This window comes from Neovison vison, chromosome 2 (genome assembly GCF_020171115.1).
Source record: "Neovison vison isolate M4711 chromosome 2, ASM_NN_V1, whole genome shotgun sequence".
Lineage (NCBI taxonomy): Eukaryota > Metazoa > Chordata > Mammalia > Carnivora > Mustelidae > Neogale > Neogale vison.
The window spans coordinates 25,725,102-25,746,448 of NC_058092.1; the positions used below are offsets into that span (position 1 = coordinate 25,725,102).

Below are 21,347 nucleotides of genomic sequence, written 5' to 3' on the forward strand. Positions count from 1 at the left end.
GCAGCAAATTACTTTGCTTGGGTGACTCAGCTTGAGAAAGGTTAACAGAGGAGATGCCCTTAGAGCTAGGTTCTGAAGGGTGAATAGGAGTTCTCTAGATAGAGAAGAAAGGGTATGGCATTTAAGAAAACAGGGAAATGAGTGTCTTAAGCACAGAAGCACAAAGGCAACAAGGCATGCCAAGATAAGGGGCTCTCGACAGCTTATCACAGAGCGAACTAAGAGGAATGGTGGGTGATGGTACCGGCAATGGAGAAGGATCTGTGTGACAGAGAACTCTGGGCCAAGAAGATTTGGAAGCAGTGGACTGTATTGGAAAGAAAATGGATTTGGGGGTCAGGAGGGCCTAGATTTGAATTCAGCCTCCACCATTTCCTAGCCATGTGACCCCAATTGGGCGATTATTTCTGGCAGCTTCATTTGGCTTCTCTGTATGATGGTTTGCTGAGATAACTGGATGGGATCGTTAATGGTGCAGTGCCTAGCATCAGCCAGTGGTTGGCCCATGTAGACGCCCAGCAGGTACTAAGTTCTCCTTTTCCTTCCACTTCATCTTGGGAATCAAACGTAGTGAAGAAATATGATTGAATTTGCATTTTAGAAAGATCACTGGAGCCGTGGCACAGAGGAGGTCTGAGTGAGGGGAGTGGGCATGATGTTTTTGGTAGGACATAGTCACCAAAGTCCAGGGGAGGCCAGATGAGATTGGATCTGAAGTCATGGGGACTGCAGGAAGAGCACTGATTTCAGAGAGATTTTAGAAGCAGAATCTTTGGCAGTTGGGAGGGATGGGCTCCAGGTCTGGGGCATGAGAATCTGGATGAATGAAAGGTACTGCCTATATATAGCAAGAATCCAGGAGGGGTGTGCCTTGTGGGGAAGGCAAGCAGGAGTTCAGTTTTGGATCCAAGGGCTGAGTGTGCATGAGGGATGTCCTGGTGCAGAGACAGAGTTGACAGCTGGATATACAGAAGAAGTGTGGGATGGAGGTCAAGGTGAGTTCATTTGGGGGTCCTGAACTATCCTCATTAATGTCATTCTACAGGGTCAAGGTCTAGTTCAAGAGAATGAGCCCATTTATAAATGCCAACTGTTAGCGCGAAGAGGTTGTTCTACTCATCAAAGCCTCAATGAGGGGCAGTGGCAGTGGGAGAAAGAGAAGGAACAGAAGGATTCAGGAGCCAGGCGGGGGAGAAGTGAGAGGACACGGTCTCCACCTGGGAGTGGCCAGCGAAGGAGAGAAGGAGGGAAAGAAGAGGTGGAGGTTTCTAACAGGGCAGCATTATGACACTGTCTGGGTAAATGGGAGCCCCAGAAGAGAAGAAGCTCAGTGGGACAGTGATGGCCCTCAGCTCTTCCATGCTGAGTCTGAGCTGCTGAGTAAACTGGTGGCAGTGCCCACAGAGACCATGAGCCCAGGGGGCCTCTGAGGCTGGGAGTCAGTGGGACAAAGAGAAACTGTGTCTCCACAGCAGTAAAGAAGGCCCAGGAAGAGCAACATTTAATGACCAGCAGGCAGAAGCAAAGACACCTGAAAGGAAGACCGGTCAGGGTCAGGGGGGAGGGGGACTCCGAGTGGGGGACTGGTGTGAGGAAGCAGTATGAGGAGCATCAGCTGGCCATGGCCATGCCAGAGGGGAGCAGGTCAAGGGGGAAGACGGTGACTCTGCCGCCTCCATGTGATTCTGGTCTTAGAAACCCAACCAGATATCCTACACTGTTCACTACCTCAACCCAACCAAGACCACCATCGCACTCTCCTCCTACTGAACCTGACCTTCCAGCATTTCCTTCCCAGAGAGTGTCCGTCCTACCTACCTTATGCCAGGTGGCTAGGGCCATCAGTGACCTCTCCCACATGCCACACCCAGCTGGAGACCAAATCCCATTCCTCCCTGTAAGTAGCTCTTGACTGGGTTCCCCATCTGCCCTGCACCTGCTGCATGTGAAGCCATGTGATCATCCAAGTCCACAGCCATGAGGCTTCCCTCTTGGTCTCCAAACACCCCTCCTGCTCCAGCCCATTATTCTTTACATGGAAGCCTGAGCCATTCTGGAAATGCAGACCTAAGGATGCCCCTCGTCTCTGTAAGAACCTTTAGTAACTCCCACAGTCACTCATGATATAGTACACCATTCTGTGGCTTATAAAGGTGTACAGGGCCTTGCTTCATACCAGTATTTCCTGACTACCTCCCACTGCCACTCTGGCCTCCTCCCAGCTCTTCCGATGTACCAAGCATCTCCCTGCTCCAGGACCTGGAAAGTGCTACTTACTCTTTCTGGAACCTTCTTCCCCACCTCTTGGGGACTGGATGGTCCCTCCTCAGCCTCTAGGTCCCAGTCTAAGTGTCACTTCCTCAAGGATCTTTCCAGATACAGAAAACCCTTCCCCCCATCTTATGCTTTCAGACGGTACATACTTTCCCATAATGAATCATTTTCCCAAATTCATTGATGGGTTATGTCATTTTTTTAATGTCTAGACTGTACACTCCACGAGGGCAGGGGCTGTGTCTGTGGGCAGCAAGGCTGGGCAGATGGCTGCTGGCTCACTGTGGCTGGGTGGTGTGTAGCCTCTCACCGCCCTGGCTAAGAGCCTTATGCCATGAGGCTGGGACTTTAGGAAGTTTGTCCTTGATGTGAGTTGTAAGTTTCACTCAGAAGAAATGTCTTTTAGAACAACACACCTTTGCCTCTGGACCCAGAATTTCAGTAGCAAGACTCTCTTCTGGGAAGGAGAAAGGACTGTTGACATCCAGCAAGGGGTTTAATGGAGCTCAGTGGAACCTCAGGGCTACTCAGCTCTGAGGAAATGAAAATGCCCCCAGCACCTATCACTTCTGGCATTTGGTAGGCTCTCAGTAAACAGCTGTTGAACAATGAAATGAAACAGCATGCTCAGAGAGGTTAAGCAACTTCCCTAAGGTCACACAGTGGGTGGCCAGTTAGGATTCCAGCTGAGTCTCTCTGGCACCAGGACTGTGGCCTCTGTCAAGATACCACACACCCTGCTTGAAAGCAGTCTGGTAAGCCATCCTGAGATCTTCAAAGCTCCTAAACTTAGTCTGATTTCTAGACTGTGCTGGGACTGAACACCGGAGAGCTTGGGCCCTCTGTCCAGAGCTGCCAGTCCACTTTGAAGGTGGCCCCTTTCCCATGTGAGTGGGCCCTCCTCCTCGGGCTCCTCCAACCCCCTGGTTCCTGAACATCGGCTTTGATTGAAGATGCTCTAGAAGTTGTTTGGAGATATCCTCTGCCTTGAAACAAGGCATCATATTTCATGTTTACAACTTCAGAGCCATAAAATATAACCTTCAGCTGACACCACAGTCCTAAAATATTAATTTACACTTTCTCCTTCTCTGGTAATGGGCATTCTGCTCTGCCATTAAGTCCTGTATATTCCAAGGTGCAAGTGTGTGATGCTGAGCGTTGCCCTTCCAAGTTTATGACTTTATTTATGATCGACCTAAAGCTCCACCGAAATTTCTTCAATTAACTATAATTTGAGAGAACTACCCCCGGCCCCCTTGGGTGTCTGTTAAGTCTCCAGTGACTCACAAATTTCAGGCAGGGACGGGGGAACCATCCTACTCCTCCCTTCCTTACATTTCAGGCCATTGCCAGTGCCAAATCCTGGACGCCTGCAAATTTGGGGACACTTAGCTCTGGGCTTCTATCCATGTCCTCATTCCCCAGGCTACTCTGTCTCTGAGGCAACAAAACTCCCCATCGGCCCTGGGGGAGAAGCTGCCACCTGACAACTCAAGTGTGAGGCAGAAGCCAGGGTGTGAATTCCCCAAAGCCTCGATGTCCCCCCCTTTCCTTGTGCTGTATGGCTCAGGGGCCCTGGGGGCTCCAGGGACCTGCTCAGCCTCATCAGTCACCTCTTCTGGGGGTTCAGATAAAGCCCCTTTATCCTTGGCTTGATCAAAGATGCCCTTTCTTGAAATTAAGAAATTGCAGTTGCCTGAGAGCATTGGTATTTCTGCTCCTCCCCAACGCCGGATGCCATCCATGGATATGGTCCCCCAAGGCATCCTTCTGGGGAGAAGAATACAGGTGGGACATGGTATTCAGTTACGTAACTCTGTTGAGCTTCGAGTACAGGCCAGGCATTGTGCTAAATGCTCTGCTGATACTTTTTTGTTTAATCCTCAAACTGCTTGAAGAGATAGGTATAATATCATCTACATTTTACAGATAGGGAAACTGAGGCTCAGTGGTTTTTTATTTATTTTTAAAAGATCGTATTTATTTATTTATTTAGACAGAGAGAGCATGTGCCAGGGCATAGAGCATGTGCAGGCAGTGGGAGAAGTCTCCCCACTGACTAGGGGGCCCTTATGTGGGACTCGACACCACGACCCTGGGATCACAATCTGAGCTGAAGGGAGACGCTTAACCAACTGAGCTACCCAGGCATCCTGACTCGGTGTTTTTTTGTTTGTTTTGTTTTGTTTTTAAGATTTATTCATTCATTTATTTGACAGAAAGAGAGAGAGAGAGAGAGAGAGAGAGAGAACAAGCAGGCAGAACTGCAGGTAGAGGGAGAGGGAGAAGCAGTATCCCTGAGAGCAGGGAGCCCCTGTGGGGCTCGATCCTGGGACCCTGGGATTATGACCTGAGCCAAAGGCAGATGCCCAACAACTGAGCCACCTAGGCGCCCCAATGACTCTGTGGTTTTTGAAACTTGCCCACAGTCACATGGCTACTAACTGCTAGAGTCAGACTTGAACCCAGATCACTCTGACTCCGGAGCCATGCCGTTAAGCACCTACTTCCAATGCTGCACCAGACATAGGCTAGAGGAGCCCCTGGAAGCAACAGGCCCTGGAGAGGGGTTTTTCCAAGTATGAGAAGCTCCTCCTGCTCCTCCTTCCCTCTGCCTGAGTGGCCCGAGGTGGGGGCTTTGAGCTGCCTGCAAAGTGCCGTCCAGCTCCTGTACTCGGGTGGAGGTGGGTGAGTCTTGGGTCAGGCTTCCCCTAAAGAACAGAAGCAGCTCCCACAGATGCTGGCTCCTCCCACCCCACACTGAAGCAACATCTGCCCAGCAGAACCACCTTGGGCCCCTTCCCTGAGGCTTCTCTACTGGAGCTCCTGGGACAGTCTAGAGAGGAAAGTCCCGGGGGAACACAGGAGACTGGGCAGTGCCTGGCTTAGTGGACCCATCAGGGGATGCCCCTGGGAGAGGATCAAGCTCTCAGGCCCTGAGCCACCAAGCTGGAGCTCTGAAAGCAACAGTGTCACCACGAGTCTCCTGCCAGGTGTCACAGGCCATTGTCCTTGTCTGCAGCCGACAGTGGAGGTCAAGATCATGGCTGGGAGATGCGTGGCCTTGGCTAGAATCCTGGGTCCACTGCCCTCGAGCCGTGCGACCGCAGGCAAGGTGCCTCACCTCTCCGCACCTCAGTTCCCTCATGTGCACCAGGGGAGAGCAAGCTCTGACCTCCTGGGGCTCCTATGGGGATTCGCTGAAGCTTGCAGGAGGCAGAGCAGGGCCTGGAGGACAGGTGGAGCTCCCTGAACGCCAGCCTGCAGTGTGGTGGCAGTTCGAATCACAGCAGCTCACTCTCCCTGGGTCAGCGCTATGAATAAGGCCGTCTGCTGCACACACAGTGTTGATCAACTTGAACTCTGCTTCCTCCTTGTGATACGCATTGTTGTTGGTATTATTTACGGGTGAGCAAACCAAGGCACAGAGAGGTGGAGTAACTAGCCCAAGGTCGCTCAGCTAGTGGGTAGGCATGGCAAGGCCAGGATTTGAATCCAGGTGACTGGACTCTAGAACACATTCTGGGTGGTTCTACTATAGTAACAGTGATGGCAAAGGTGATTGGAGAAGGACTGGTGACCCTAACGGGAAGAGAAGAACCCTGTGGTTAGGAACAGTATCTGGAAGCCATGGTGCATTCCAGAATCACTCAAGGTCCACACTGGTTGGCATATTTGGTACTTTCTGCATGTCGTGTAGTGTGATCAGAATAAAGGGGCCCAGCGTGCAGTTCTCAGACCCTCTCTGCCACCCATGGTGCCAACACAGGGTCTCGTATCCCTTCCCCCATCTCTTCCTAGCTCAGAACTTCCCCAACCACAGAGTTAAAATCCCCCTCCCCCGCAGATGTCTCATGGGCATCTCAGACTTTATCCGGATGAAATGAGCTCTCTTGATCCCCCTCAGGGCACATGCTTCCAACTCCCTGTGCTAGTCATTCCCATCTCGGGTATCGGCACTCCCAGCCTGCCAGCTCTCGAGCTTAGGAGTCAACCTTGACCCTCTCTCTGTTCCATCCGCACCTACATGCAATCCATCTCTCCCATGGTCACCTGTGGCTCAAAGGCAGAGTCTCCAGCCTGCTTGCCTATGGTAGCTGCCTCCTGACTGGTTCTCCTGGCTGCACCTCTTGCCGGCTCTAGTCCCTCTCATTCTAGCTCTCAGGGTGAACTTTGGAAAAAAATAAGTTCAGCTGCACCACACCTGCGTTTAAAATTCTTCCCTGGCTTTTTTCTGAACTTAGAACCACACCCCAACTTCTTGTTCTACTTCATCACCGCAACTCCTCTCCCCCAACTCCTTCCCCCCGTTCTACTTTGCCACACAGGCCTGGTTTCTCTTTCTGCAACGTGTCAAACTCTCTCCTGCCTCGGGGCCTTTGCACCTGCTGTTCCTTTTGCTGTGAATGCCCTTCCCAGGGTCTTCACATAGGAATTCAGGTATCATCTGCTCAGAGGGGACTGCTCTTGAGGGCTCCGTCTCGAGTAGCCTTCTTATCATGATCCGCTTCATTTTCCTCATAATCTGAAATTTGTGTATTTGATTTTTATCTGTGTTCTGCCTCCCAGCTGCTAAAATCAGATAAATAAATACTCCATGATCTCATGGCGCCTGGTCTGACTTTTCACCATGGGGATTCTCTGTATCTAGAATAACAAATGTTCAACAAAAATCGGCCGTCGATAGATAAGGATTGAGTTACTAACTGTCTAGCACGCGGTAGGCCCTCATGAAGTTGCTGAATCCGGAGTGAACGAATGAGTAAGCCACTAAGCCCACTGCTCATGTTCTCCACATGAAAATGAGAGGAGGCTTAGCAGCACTCCAGTGGCCTGCAACTCTGAGCTGGCACGGGATGGCTAGGGCTGACTTGGACCCTTCTGACTCCATGCTCTTTCCATAGCACACTGCCTTTGTCTCGTCTTCCCCAGATCCCTCTCCCTGGGGCTAGAAAATCGGGAATGCAGCTGGACAATTGCAGCCCAAGCTTCCGCAGATCAATGATCCATTCCTCAAGTGAGGGGACAGCCGGCAGTGTTTGGCTCGAACCTCAGAGGCCAAGCATTACTTGCTCTAGATGCTTTCTCTCCACCTATCCCCCAGCCCCCCGCACATCCGAACCCCATTCCTTCCCCAGGAAGCCTTATTTGCTCCAGGGCCCATGCCCATCCCAATTCAGAGGCCATCTGCTGAAACCGACATGGTCTTCCTTCTTGTGATTCAAAGAGGTTCCACAAAGCTCAGAGCCTCCCAGGGACCTCTGCCTTTGACAAGGTGCCTAGAGGGACACAAAGCAAAGGGAGGTCACAGGCCCTGCCTCTTTCCCTTTGCCAGCTAGACCAAGCCTCAGAGGGCCAGCAGCCTTGGGATGGGGCTCCTTGGAGGTCAGCCTTGCACCTGTTCTGCCCCCTAATATCCTAGTGGGTCCTCACTCCCCCTTAGTTTAGGCTGAGTCTACCTTTCAGCCAGGCATGTGGCATTTCTGGCCCTCCAGCCTGTTCCAGGAAGCCTTGGCCTCAGACTCTGCATCACTCAGCACTGCTGGGCAGGTGGGTTAACCCAGGCCAGCAATTTGCCTTTCAGGCTCCTATGCCTACACGGTTCTGGTGGTGAATTAGAACCATCCAGTCATCCGCTCATTCAGCAAATATTTACGGACCACTGCCCAGTGGATGAGGTTTATCCATTCACAGATGCCAGCCCTTGAGAGTTCTACACAAGAGGAATAAAGGCCAAAGGCTTTAATCCTTCCTGAGTACGAACCGGTAGCTCTGGCGTGACCGCGACTCCTGGCATCGTGGGATGCCTGATGGACCAACCCCCTCAGCTCCTGTATGGCTTGGCCTCCCGAGGAGGTGCAGCTTGGAAAATCACTGGCGTTATTGAGGACACGTCTCAGACTGTTCTTGCAGCTTCTGGTGAACTAGGAACCAGAAATGGACCCGGAGCCCACAGAATGGGGGAGGCACTGGGGCTCAGAGAGTGGGAGAGCCATCTGTCCTCCCCCAGTCATGAGTGGAGACACATCTCAGCCCCCGAAGACACCAAGGAGCCTCCAGGACTCGAAGCCTTTCTGGAAGCCACACTTGACATCCTTGGCTGGCTTCCCTGGTGTGTTCCAGAAGAGGACCTTCTCTGGTGTAGCAAAATTAGAAGCTACTGAGAAAAGACTTAGAAAGATCAGCCTAGGTAGGACTCTTTCTGGAAGGGCCTTGTCCATGCTAAGGAATCCGAACTTGACCCCATCAGGGAGGAAGAGCCACTGGCTGCCTTCTAAGTAACAAGTGATTCTGTCAGATCTGTGGCTTAGACGGTCACTCCAGCAGTGGAGAATGGATTGGGTCATGTTGGGGCGGGGTGGGGGATCTGGGAGGGCTGTTTTGCAGTGGGACAGGTGAGATGGGATGTGAGGCTGTCCGGACTGTCCCTAGCCAGAGCCCCTGGGCAGGGGCAGAGGCTTGGAGGCGAGGACAGGTGCAGAGAGATGCAACAGGACATGGTGGCTGATGGTGTCGGGGACAAGGAGGGCGAGGGCTGTAAGATGCCACTGGGGTATCTGGCTTGGTCACCCTGGATGGTGACACTTCACTGAGCTGCGGGAGGCACACAGACAGCAGGTTTGGGAGGGCAGAAAGAATTAGATTTTGGATGTGCCCCATTTGAGGCACACACCCGGGAAAGGTTTGGTAGAGTCTGATACCCATGGGGGCCTGCAACGTGGGATAGAGAGTAGGCTTAGAGACAGACACTGGAGAGTCATCTCCAAGTGACAATTAGAAGGTATGTAGTGGATGAGAAATCCCAAGAGATGCAAGATGTCCCTAGAGGTGAGGCCATGCTAGGACCTTTGGGGTTAAAGGAAAGGCTGGGGAGAGGCGAGGAAGATCGTCATCATCTGAGAGGCCAAAAGAGGAAGGAGAGAGGACAGGGAAAGAGTCGTGCCCCAGAAAGGCCCCCCTTGCCCATGAACCACTGTTGGGGTGTGAGTGCTGGGGAAGCACCATCACCCCAGCCCACGCCACCCCACCCCCGGCCCTGGTCCCACACCCGGACATGCAGGCTCGAGACTGAGGGGCCGTGAGCCCACCCAACCAAGGAAGACCTCCAGGGGACAGCCTTCAGCACTCCTTTTTTACTGGTGGATTAATAAAAAAGGCACTTTCACAGCCAGCCAAGTTTCTTGTGAGGTGGCTCTGTTCAGGACAATACCACCCTGGGAAGGGACCCGTTAGCCTGGAAGGAGACAGCAAAGCCAAGAGGCAATGGGGCTCTTGTGCCTAAGCAGTCAATGCAAATCCCCTGCAGGGCCAAAGTCAAGAGGGGCCAAGTGAAGGAGGATGGAGAAAGAAGAGAGGGTGTGATGCACAGCCCCAGGGGAGCCTGAGCCTGCCAAGACAGAAGCCAAGGACAAGCTTCCAGAGAACAGGGCTGAAAGCTTTGGAGGTTCCTGATGACTCAGACTGTCATTCTCGGCCATTCGCATTGTTGAGCCACAAGCTCCCTCTGTTGCCATCAACACCTTCAACAAAGAGCTGCCCTGCATGTGTGCAAACACCTTTGTTAGTGGGTTTTGCGTTTTGTTTTGTTTTATTTTTCCCCTGGGGACAATGGGCCAAGTTCCTGACCTCAGCTCAAAGAGTAGAACCCAAGGAGACAGGGCATGTGAGATCCAGGTTCAGAGAAGGCTCAAGCTGATGACATCAGAGAAGAGGATTTCTACCCTATCAGGGTGGGTGCTGATGTGGATTATATGGTGCAGGACAGGGGGTGGGGACAGCCCGGCTGCCTCTCACACTTGGGCTGCCACTGTTGTTTAGTTCCATCTTGAAAGAGCATGGCATTTAGAGTGCTATAAGAGGAAGGAGAAGGGTGGGTCTTGTTTCACAACTTAAATACTTGATTTCATATATTACCTGGTTTCATATTCTAGTATCACGTCCCAACTCTGACACCCTTCCCAGGAAGGTCAGAGTGTTCAGCTGGGATATCCTCTAGGCCGGGGGTGGGTAAGGATTCTCTAAGAGGAGTGAAGACAACAGTTTTAGGCCTTGTTTGGTCCACAGAGTCACACACCTTTGTGGAGGGGCCAAGGTCTCCCCTGATGGGGTTGGTCATTCCTGATAGCAAGCACGTAACAAGAGGCACATCCCAAGTTAGAAATGGGGCCTGAGAGGAGCCCTTAGGAAGGTAAGGAGGGAGACTCTCGTTTTCTTGGGTTCCACCAAGAAGGACCAACATGGTCGAGGAGTAAACAAACATGGGGTCAGGTGGCGACTCACGCCGACTGGCTGTGGCTTGTCTGTTGGGGAGGAATTCATAGCCGTGTGTGGGCTCAAGAAAGGGTGCTGTGATCAATTAATTATGTCTGCCACTGGCGTGGGAACAAGGGAAGGGACATATTTGCCAAGGATTTTCCACCCCTGGTGCAGATAGTACAAAGGGTGTACGCATATGGCGGGAAAGGGGAGCCCGTCTCCCCAAGCTAGTCTTTGGACAGTATTTACAGAAAAGCTGCCTCCAAGAGAAAGGCAAAACTTGAACCCAAGGAGAGCTGGGTTTCTCAACTCCTTGAAACGATCCCCCCCACACCCCCCTTCAGACCTATAGTGGAGTGTTCTGGGATTTGCACAATTTAAAGATGTGAGTTTCAAGAAGAAAAGAGTGGTCAGTTGTGCAAATGGCTGTTGAGAGGTCAAGAAATAGAAGGGCCAAAACAATTCCCATCTGATTTGACAACATGATGCAGAATATTGGAGCCAAAGGCCGGTCTGCAGAGGAGTAAGTGGGAGGTTGGTGGGGGTGGGGGTGGGCAGAGACAAGGCTGGATGGAGCTCTCGAGATGCCAGGTGTTTCTGGTGGCCTGGGGAAACACTAGAGTACAATGTCACAGCCTTTAAGGGGTGCCTTAAAAAATCTACACACACAATAATCTCAACTATACCCATATTCATAATAGATGCATAATGCAGTATGGATTAGAAGACAGGAAGGAAATACACGAAAATCATTGCTAAAATGAGTAAATTTTGTTTCTTCTTTACTCTTACTCTGAATTCTCTAAGATCATTTAAAAATGATCATGTTTTTGTCATCGGATTAGAGGCATGGGAAATTAGCCTAGAAGTAAACTCAGTCATTACAGACTGGAGGGACAATAAGAAATAGGCTGGGAAGAGGGTCACCCATCATCCTGCTTTGCCTGAGGGGCTGAGGGTGTTTCCAGGATGAGAGAATTTCAGAGCTAAAAATGGGAAAATCCTAGGAAAACCAGGATAAGTTGGTCACCTTAGCTGGGAGGCTAAGGCAGCGGGTTTTGGGGGTGGGAGGGCTGTTGGGGTAAAGAGGTTTTGAGCATATTTGGAGGCTGAGAGGAGGACTCCATGGAACAGGGAGAGAGGCTGAATTTATAGGAAATTTATAGGCGAGGGAAAAGCAGAATGGCCAGGGTGCTTGAAAGGAAGGAAAGCAGCTGAGGAAGACACTTGCACACAGATATTCCGTAACAAAAAGAAACCATGTTTCTTCTAGACAGGAGGGCAGACTGGTTAAAAATAAGTTTGTTGGGCTGCCTGGGTGGCTCAGTCATTGAGCATCCGCCTTCGGCTTAGGTCATGATCCCAGGGTCCTGGGATCGAGTCCCACATTGGGCACCCCGCTCCAGCAGGAAGCCTGCTTCTCCCTCCCCCTCTCCCCCCGGCATGTATTCCCTTTCTTGCCATCTCTCTATCAAATAAATGAAATCTTAAAAAAAAATAATAATGAGTTTGTTGATGTGGGGGAAAGGGATCAAGGAGAGGAACACCTGAGGGCTGGAAAGTCAGTGAAGCTGAGAGGCCTCTGGAATAGCTGGATACCCTAGGACTCTCGGTGATCTCCAGACATGCGTTCCCCATAGCAGGCACCCCCAACGTGGCTGGAGTGGACGGTGTAGCTTCCCCTCCCCCGCAAAGACCAGGTCCCACTAGAAGCTCCAGCATTCCCAGTTACTGCCCACTCCTCAGACCCTCTCTGGCCGCCTACCTCTGCAGGAGGGCAGGGGGAAGTCCCACGTGGCGCTGTTCTCCGAGCCAGCGTGGCAGGTGAGCACGGCGTGGCCCTCCAGGAAGAAGCCGGGGTTGCAGCTGTAGCGGACCTTGTCCCCGAGGTTGAAGGTTGAGCCCTGCTGGATGCCGTTGGGCAGCCGCCCGGGGTTCCCACATGTGTGACTGGGGAGCACTGTGAGAAAGGGAGACACATCACCTGTGAGCGAGGCTTCAGCCACAAAGCCCATTTCCAAAGCAGTGCCTGCCCGGACAAGTCACCTCCCCGGGTCTCATTTCCCGGGTAGATGGGCAGGCCATCTCGAGGCTGCCTGGTCTCTGAGTACTCCTGGTGGCCCTGCATTAAGGAGGGGCCACACTTGCAGTTTATGACTGGACATCCAGGTTTCCTGCCTTTTCTCCCGCGCAACCATGGCTATAGCTTATGACAGTCCCATCACTCGAGATTCTCCAGGGAAAAATTACTTTAATCTCTTGGGTTTGGTTGCCCTGATTTCATAGTCCACATGCCTCACAACCAGGGGAGGGGTGCAGAGCATGGCGTGGTGCTCATTAAACCCAGCGTCCCTCCTTTCATGTGTGTCTGTCCTGGCTGCTGGAGGGGCCCTTTGGCCCAGCAGGTTAGGGACAGTTGAAGGGGCTGTTAGTGTTGGAACAGGCAGTGAAGTGGGAAGACAAGAACCTGAGTTCAAATCCAAATGACCCACTTTAAGGGGGAGCTGGGGATTACAACGTACAGGGTGTGACCCAAGCCAAGCATCACGGGCAGCTACGAGTGGGCTCTCATTATCCTGAGGAAATTGGGGAGCCTACCAACCAATCTCCAGGGAGGGTGGGAGCAGCTCCTCTGCCTGAGTCACTTGTTCAACCCAATCCTGCTCCCCCAACCCTCTGCCTATCTCCCCAGAGTTAGAACTGCCTGTGCCCTGAAGATCAGACCTCTTTCCCATTCAAGATGTCCCCATAGGGCAGTGACAAGGGCTCACGGACATGTCCAGAGCACCATCCAAGTATACGTCCATCACCTAGTGATGGCTCACTGAGGCATCACTGAGAGGCTATAGAGCAGGGTGGTGGGGAGTACAGATGCAAGAACTTGGGTATATATCTTGAACAGATGGCTTACTACCTCTGGGACCCCAAGCAAGTCCCTTAAGTCCCCTGTGCCCCAGCCTCCTCGTTTGCAAGACAGGGATCACAACAGTACTTTCCTCCCTCAACGGGTATTTGGGAAAATTAAATTAGCAAAGATATGCAAAGTGCTTAGGAGAAAGCCCGGCAGACACGTAAATATGACACACACGAATCCGAGCACACTTCATGAGAGATGTGCACAATTAAAGGTATGTTAAATGTTCTGATAGGATAGAGACCAGGCAGGGGACCAAACCCAGTCTAGGGCAGTCCGAGATGGCTTCCTGGAAGAGGTGACATCTATGCTGAATCCTGAGAGATTAGTAAGAATTAGTCAGGCTAAAGAGTGTCCCAGGAAAAGGAAATATCATGCACAAGTGGCCCGAGGCCAGAGACCACCTAGGGGCTCAAGAAGCCTGAAATAAGAGGGCCACGGTGGCCAGGATGAGGAGTAACGATGAAGAAGTGGAGGTGGCCACCCTGAATCCTAGAGGGTTTCCCGGGCCCTTGCCATACCCTCTTCCTGACCACGCTGCCGTCTTCCAGGACCCTCTCTACCAACACTGATAATCTTAGAACCCTCAGAAAGAAGGCTTTCCCTCCCCATCCAGGAAGAGAAAGCATGGTGTAGGGAGAAGTGGCAGACTTTGGAATCACCTTGATCTGGTTCTGCAACCAGGCACTGTTCTCTGTCTTATTCTGTGGCCTTGACTCATGTGACCTCTCTAAGCCTTGATTTCCTCAACTGAGAAAGGAGAATACTACCTGCTGGTGGAGGGGGTTACTGACAATAAATGATGCATTGCTGGCTGACACAGTGCCCGGCACATAGTAGGTGCTCATAAAATGGTTGCTGCATGATTCCACGGAGTCCTAGGACCCCAAGGGCAGGGGCCTGGTCTGGCCCATAGGTATATCCGGGGAGCCCTAACACAATGCCTGGCACTTGCATGGATTTAATTCTGTGTTCATTAATTAGTTGTTTGGGGAAGTTACTCATTCATGTAGGCCCACAATAAATATGTATTACATGAAGGAATTAATTCATGTAATACAATTAATTCCTTCATGTAATACACATTTATTGTGGGCCTACTATGCTGGGAATTAGCAGTGAACTAGAGGAGGGTCCCAGCCCTCGAGAGGCAGAAGTTTTTGTGAGTTATCTTAAAGACTGAAGAGCTCTCAGTGCACATGCTCTATCTCTAAGGGTGTGATGACTCAGATGAAGGGATTAACTCTATCACCCTGCCCACTGGCCCAGCTTAGCATTTCCCATGATCTCACACTGCTAGCCACCTTGGAACTTCCCATGATCCCATGCTGCTGGCTACCTTAGTGTTTCCCATGATCCCACACTACTTTCTACCTCAGAATTTCCCATGATCCCACACTACTGGCCATCTTGGAATTTCACATGATCCCACGCTGCTGGCTATCTTGGCATTTCCTATGGTCCCACACTATTGGCTTCCTTGACGTTTCCCATGAGCTCACACTGCTGGCTTGCAGAGGAGGCAGTGACTGTGATGTGGGTGTGTTTGTGAGTGTCGGGAGGTGGAGGGGCGGGTCAGGTAAACATTTGGAGAAGAAAGCAAGCTAAGGTGAGGGGAGGGTGCAAACCAGGGGAAATGGGCTGAGAACTGGTGTAGAACTAACGTTTCATTTTCCGCAACGAGATGCAAAGACCCAATTTAATTAAATTACTAATGTCAAATTTTTAATGAACCTGCTTCTGCTTTGGGCTTTCTTCCTTCGAAATTAATGACTGGAACGTCACCATAAATAAAAGTCGATTCTTTTTAAAAAGTCACTCTCAAACACTCACTGCTCTTTACTTAATGAGCTGTTCATAATCAGGCCACTCTGACCTGGCCCCTCGGCTGGGACTTGGGTGTGATGAATGGGGGCTCAGTCCCAATGCCACCTCCTTTTTTTAATCTTGAGCTCTGCTCCTAAGGGACCTCATAGTGGCCAGAGATGGAGGCAGATGTTGGGGTCAGGGAGGTGTGGATTCCAGATCTCAGCGCAACCACTAGCTGAGTGATCTTAAGCTAGAATTGTCGCCTCTGGCCTTCAATTCTTCATCTGAAAATAAGGATACTGTTTCTTCCCATGGTGGGTATTGTATTAGTTTCCTAAGGCTGTAATAATGTACCACAAACTGGGTGGCTTAAAAAAAAAAAAAAAAACAGATACTTATTGTCTCATAATATACAGGTTTAGAAGTCCAAAATCAAGGTGTAAGCAGGAACGCATCCTTTTGAAACTTGTAAGGGAAACTTTTCTTGTCTCTTCCTAGCTTTTGGTGGCTTTCTGGCAATCTTTAGCATTCCTTGGCTTAAAGGCACACCACTCCCATCCCCTATCTTCAAGTGGCATTATTTCTCTGTGTCTCTGTATGTAAATTTCACCTTTTTATAGAGACACTAATCATTTTGGATTGGGATTAAGACACACGCTAATGGGCTCATCTGAACTTCATCATCAGCAAAGATCCTACTTCCAGTAAGGTCAAATTCACAGCTACTGGGGGTTACAACTTCAGTATATCTTTTTGGGGACACCGTTCAACCTGTAGTACCACTATTGTGCACATTAAGTAAAATTAGCTCTATAATATCCACTATTGAGTAACGGATAGGTTTTAGGGCCCCGGCTACAAATTAATTTTACTTAATCCTAAAAACAATCCAGTGGGATACCTGTTATCCTCATTTTACAGAGGAAAAAACTGAGGCACAGAGAGTTTTGGCAACTTCCTCCAGGCTACAGAGTTAGAAAGTGGCAGAGCTAGGTTGTGAATCTCAGTCTTTCTGCCTCCATTGTTCAGCACTCTTAATTGGACTGTGATACTGGTTCCAACAGAGACAACACACAGTAGGTGCTTAATCGACCAGAGTTCCCTCCCTCCCTCCATCATTGTAGGTGCTGTAACCAGATGAAGGGTGATTACCTGATTGTCCAGATTTAATGGTTTGTGTGTTTTTTTCCCTCCAGTCTGATTTACTAACCTTGTATTTTTTTTTTAATAATGTCAAGGGCAACATTTAAAGCGAGGGCTTTTGTAATGTGTCTGATGTGCAACTTGCTGGACAGAGGAGATCGGAGAGAAGCCACAAAGCAAGCCTTTTGAGGTGTGGCATTCTTTGATTTTTTTTTATTTTGCCCGTGTGTTTTTTGGCACAGCTATTTTAGCTGTTCATGCTCGCCCATCTATAAAACTTCCCTTTGATTGCTTACAAAATGAAGAGTGGGATATTTACATCCAACGTACCTCAGAACAATATTATTAAAGCTGTGCCTGACATTGAACAATTCCATTGTAGATTAGCTGTGGGGAGTTTTGTCCCTTCTTCAAAGCCTGGTTCTTGCCAATCAACATAATATTCTCAGTGATTGTATGACAATGAATCTCCTCTGTGGTTGGAGTGCAGCAAAAGCTACATCGTGCCTTCTTTTATTTTTAATTTGAGACTTTAGTTCCCATATTATAATGAAGAGTCATTTATGCTCTCTGGACAAGCACCCTCCGTATGTTTTGATTTCTTATCTTCCATCAAGCAACTTGTTTCATCTCCATGGCCAGACGGTGGATACTAAGTGGCAAGATGGCTAGGGAAAAGGATTCAGAGGGAAGGATTACATTTCCCACAACCCTCAACATGGAAAGAGGAGATGGTGTTTGGGGTGTGTGTGTGTGTGTGTGTGCGTGTGTGCGTGTGTGACACTGAGGGGTAGTGGGCATGGTCAAGAGAGGGAGGAATAAAAACCTTTCTCTTCCAAGTAACTACTCCGAGTTAGGTACTTCTGCATCACACACATGACCTTTAATTTTATAAAGTTATTCTTTATAACTCCCTTACTTTTAGCTGTTTGGTCTTGTAAATATAATTTATTGCACACTTAATACGTGCTAGCCCCAGTGCCAGGTGCTTTGTATATATTTTCCATCCCCAAAGAATTGTCTCCGCTTGCTGCTTCCACTTCCACTCCTCCCATCTGACATATTATATATTTGATACATTTGCTATTCTTCATCTCACTCTGCTACAATGTAAGCTCCATAAAGACAGACAGATTTTTGTCTATTTCGTTCACTTCCATGTACCAATTCCTAGAACATTCTACCTCGTGTATAACAATACTTTGATAAAAGCTGATCAAATGACTTAATGATCTTATTTAATCCTTTCAACAATCCATTGCCAGAGATGCCATTGTCCTCCCTTGTTGAGAGGAGCATGCCTACCAGAGAGGCTGGGACATTTACTCAAGGCCAGATGGCTCCTTGAGGGGTAAGGCTGGGTTTCCAAGGCAATGCCGGGCTCCTGAACCCCTACTTTGCAGCTGCACTAGGTTCTGCTTGCACTTGAGCACCCCACCTTGAGTCACTCCGCCATGGGGTAGCGCGTGTATCCTGAGCCCTCCTCATAGGGTCTTTACCCTCATTTTCCCTGGGGGATGTCCTGGGGTGTCCACCAGGCAAGTCAGCCCCTCACTTGGCCCCATACATCTCCTGCCGCCTGTCAGTCAAACAAATACAAGGGGCACCAGGGCCGCTGATGGGGTACACTGGCCTCCCCCCACCCTGGTTCACAGGGCCCTGTCCTGTCACACCTCTTCCCAACCAGTGCTGCGCATAAACTCCCTACAGTGAGCGTGCTTGCTTGGCTCAGGTTTGCAGTTTTTGCCACCTTCCACATCAGGGGCGTGTGGGGAGTTCCACAAAGCTACTAATGCCTGTCCCACAACTTCCTGACCCAGAATTTCAGAGGCAGAGACTGGGCTCGTCCAGGGGTCTGCAAAGCAGAGCTGGGATTGACAACCACTCACGACAACCTATTTCGTGCCAGCTATCCCATTAACCCCATGGGGTTATCTCTCTGATCTGTGAACTGTTCAATTCCTGGGGCCTCTCTTGTGACCGCACTTTGACTTCCGGGGGCAGCAAGCCTGACCTCTCCCTTGGACTGGGCTGCACTCCATAAAACACACTTGCCCTCCCCTTGCATCTCCTTTGATAGTCTCCCTCGCCTCTCCCCTGGACTTCCACACCCCACTGATCTCCTCGATGCTGGTATTGCCCCTTCGAGGCACTGTCCCCACGGATGACAGAGTGAACTTTCTAGAAGGGCTCATTTACCCCAGCCCTGCCTCGTTCACCCCATCAGGCGTGCACATGCCAAAAGCGGCTTCCCTGCCATCCAGGCACAGTGGTCCTTGCAGGTCCCCTGCTCTTTTGCATGATTAACAAAAGAATAAATAATGATTTGAAAAATTAATAAACATAAATAAAAGGAAAGAAGAAGAAAATCTGGAGAGCTTTCTCATCGCTGTTAGGATAAATCAAAGCTTACACTCATGTAGCCCCATCCTTCCACGAGGTGACCCCGGCTGGCAACTTCCGTTTTACCTCCTGCTCCCCCAATCTCATCCCCTCCACTAGGGCTGTTCTAAACCACAGGATCCCCAAGCATGTCTTACTCTTCTCTCAAATGTTCCATCTGGAAAACTGCTCATCCTTCAAAGCCACACTTCAGTGTCACTTTCTCTGTGACACCTTCCTTGATGCCCTTTGTGTCTGGTAGAAACTGGAAGATCCCAGGAGAACACATTGGGATAGAAGGTCAATTCACGCATAATGTCATTGGCGATCGGCTCCCAGATTTCTGGAACTGCCCACCTGTGAACTTCACAGGCTCCTATCATCATTTCACCATTTTGCGACCTCACAACCCACATTTTACCTGATTGGAGCTTTGGGGTCCCACTTACAGAATAACTTTGGAATTCTAGCTGCATATCAATTCCTGCACTTGTCACACAACACTGCAACTCATTCAGCTGTCCATTTATGACACCCTGCTTTCCAAATGGAGCTAAGCCTGCTTCTTTAGGTGTTTGTGTTCATCGCTGGACTCCCCTGAGGGGCAGAAATGACTTATTCTGTATTTATCTCGTGTTTCACTTAATGCCTGGCAGGAAGAGGGTGCCTGATTGGAATGCATTGAATGAATTTTATGTATGTACATATATATAATGTATATTGTATAAATATAAAAATATGCATTATATATTAGCATATATATATGGCAATAAACTAGTGCAGGGTTGGCAAACTGTGTTGTATAAAGGACCAGATAGCAAATATTTTGGGCCTTGCCTTATGGTCTCTGTCTCAGTGATTCAACTTCTCCACTGTAATGCAGAAGCATCCACAGACAACACATGTTCCAATAAAACTTTACTGAGAACACAGGCAGCCAGTCCACGAGCCATCGTCTGGCAGCCCTGAACTACAGTCGATTCAGTTAGGCACTTAGCTCAGGTGTACAGTATTCTTTGCTGGGCATCAAGGATGGGCAGGGGCTGGGAGAAAAGTGAGCCAGGCAAGCAGGAGTCCTGGACAGAGGCAACCAGCAGGAAGTAGGCCAAACACAGGCAGTAAGCCCTCCAAGGACTGCGAGAGAAGTCTCATTTCCTTTCCCCTTCAGTTTGACCCTGAAAACAGGGGGCGCTGTGCTGGCTGTGGGGAAGGGCTTGCCTATGATCAAACTCCACTTCTTCCTGTTAGGATGGTACTTCTCTTAGTCCTCACGCTCCTCATTAGATTGGCATTCGTGAGTTCCGCTATGGGGAAAGGAGTCAGAGAGGGTCAGTTGTAATGACAGTAACTGTTAGCATTTGGATATCTAATCTGAGCCAGACTTTCCACTCAGCACTTTATCTGGGTGCCTCTACTTCATTTTCCCCTGACAGGTACCATGGAGGTCTCCTTTTGGGGGCTAACTCGGACCCAGTGTCACACTCCTGGTTGCGATCAGGGCTGGGCTTGAAAATCAAGCCACTTGACCACAGTGCTGTCTCCTTCATCAGGTGGTAACCTTGATCTCTCCGGCTTCAAGGCTGTTTTCCCAGCATGGAGGCAGTGCTCTGTGTCCCTGCACTGTCCCTCTCTCTGCCAGACCTAGAGCAACCCCCACCCACACCCAGGCGGAGCCTCGTTGGCCCTATCTCCCCACCCTAACGAGCTGGGGCTGTGTAGGCATCCACTCTCCCATGAGCAGCCATGGTGGGGCTGTCAGTGTAGAATTTTCCTTGACACTTTACAACCACAAGACTCCATGGCCTCCTCATTTTTACTAGCCTTTCTTTAGAAGCAGCACTGAAAAGGCCACATCCTAGGTCCCTGAATAGAGTTGCTGGTTAAAACAAAGAATGCCCAGTTAAATTCGAATTTCAGAGAAACACAAATAGGGGTTTTAGCATAAGTATATCCCATGCGACATCTGGGTTATACTTATACTAAAAAAAAAAATTGTTATTTTAGATTCAAATTTAACGGGGCACCTTGTATATTAACTTGTCCATTCTAGCCCAGAGGGGAGTCACCTCTGCATCAATGACTCCAGCTTCTTCAGGCACAAGGGATCTCTCTGGGAAAAAGAGGAAGAAGAAAAGGAGAGAGGTAACCCTGCTTTTAGGAAACACAGCACTGAAAAAAAGAGAGGCTGTGGAGGGGGAAGTTCAGAGCCTTCCAGGGTGGGGCTTTCATGAGTTTGAGGATCCTCTGCAGGATTACAGGGGAGCAATGGGCTGAGCCACCCACTCCTTCCCCCAGCCAATCCCTAACAGAAGCTCCAGCCCCTGTTCTTATGCACCAGCATGTCCCTTTCCTGTTTTAAGAGCCAGTGGCAAGCCTCAGCCCTTCTGATGAGTAGCTTTAGGTTGGAACAAGGTCCTCCATGAGGCAGCCTCTGTTGACCTCTGCAGTCCCAGACCCTGCTGCTCCCCACTCAGCCTCCCGGCACCCCTCCCCCCACAGCCGAGCAGAGGGATTCTCCAGCTTGTCTGAACAGAGAATGCATGGAGAATCATTGGTGCCTTTTGGG

The 21,347-nt window shown here is 50.0% G+C and overlaps 1 protein-coding gene across 1 annotated transcript in view; it reads right to left on the reverse strand.

Annotated features, from left to right (window-relative positions):
- Positions 1 to 21,347, reverse strand: part of CSMD2 (CUB and Sushi multiple domains 2) — a 598,960-nt gene that overhangs the window by 389,044 nt on the left and 188,569 nt on the right. The window contains exon 4 of the mRNA XM_044237753.1: positions 12,299 to 12,493. Coding sequence (XP_044093688.1) covers positions 12,299 to 12,493 — 195 coding nt within the window. The remainder of the gene's footprint in view (positions 1 to 12,298; positions 12,494 to 21,347) is intronic.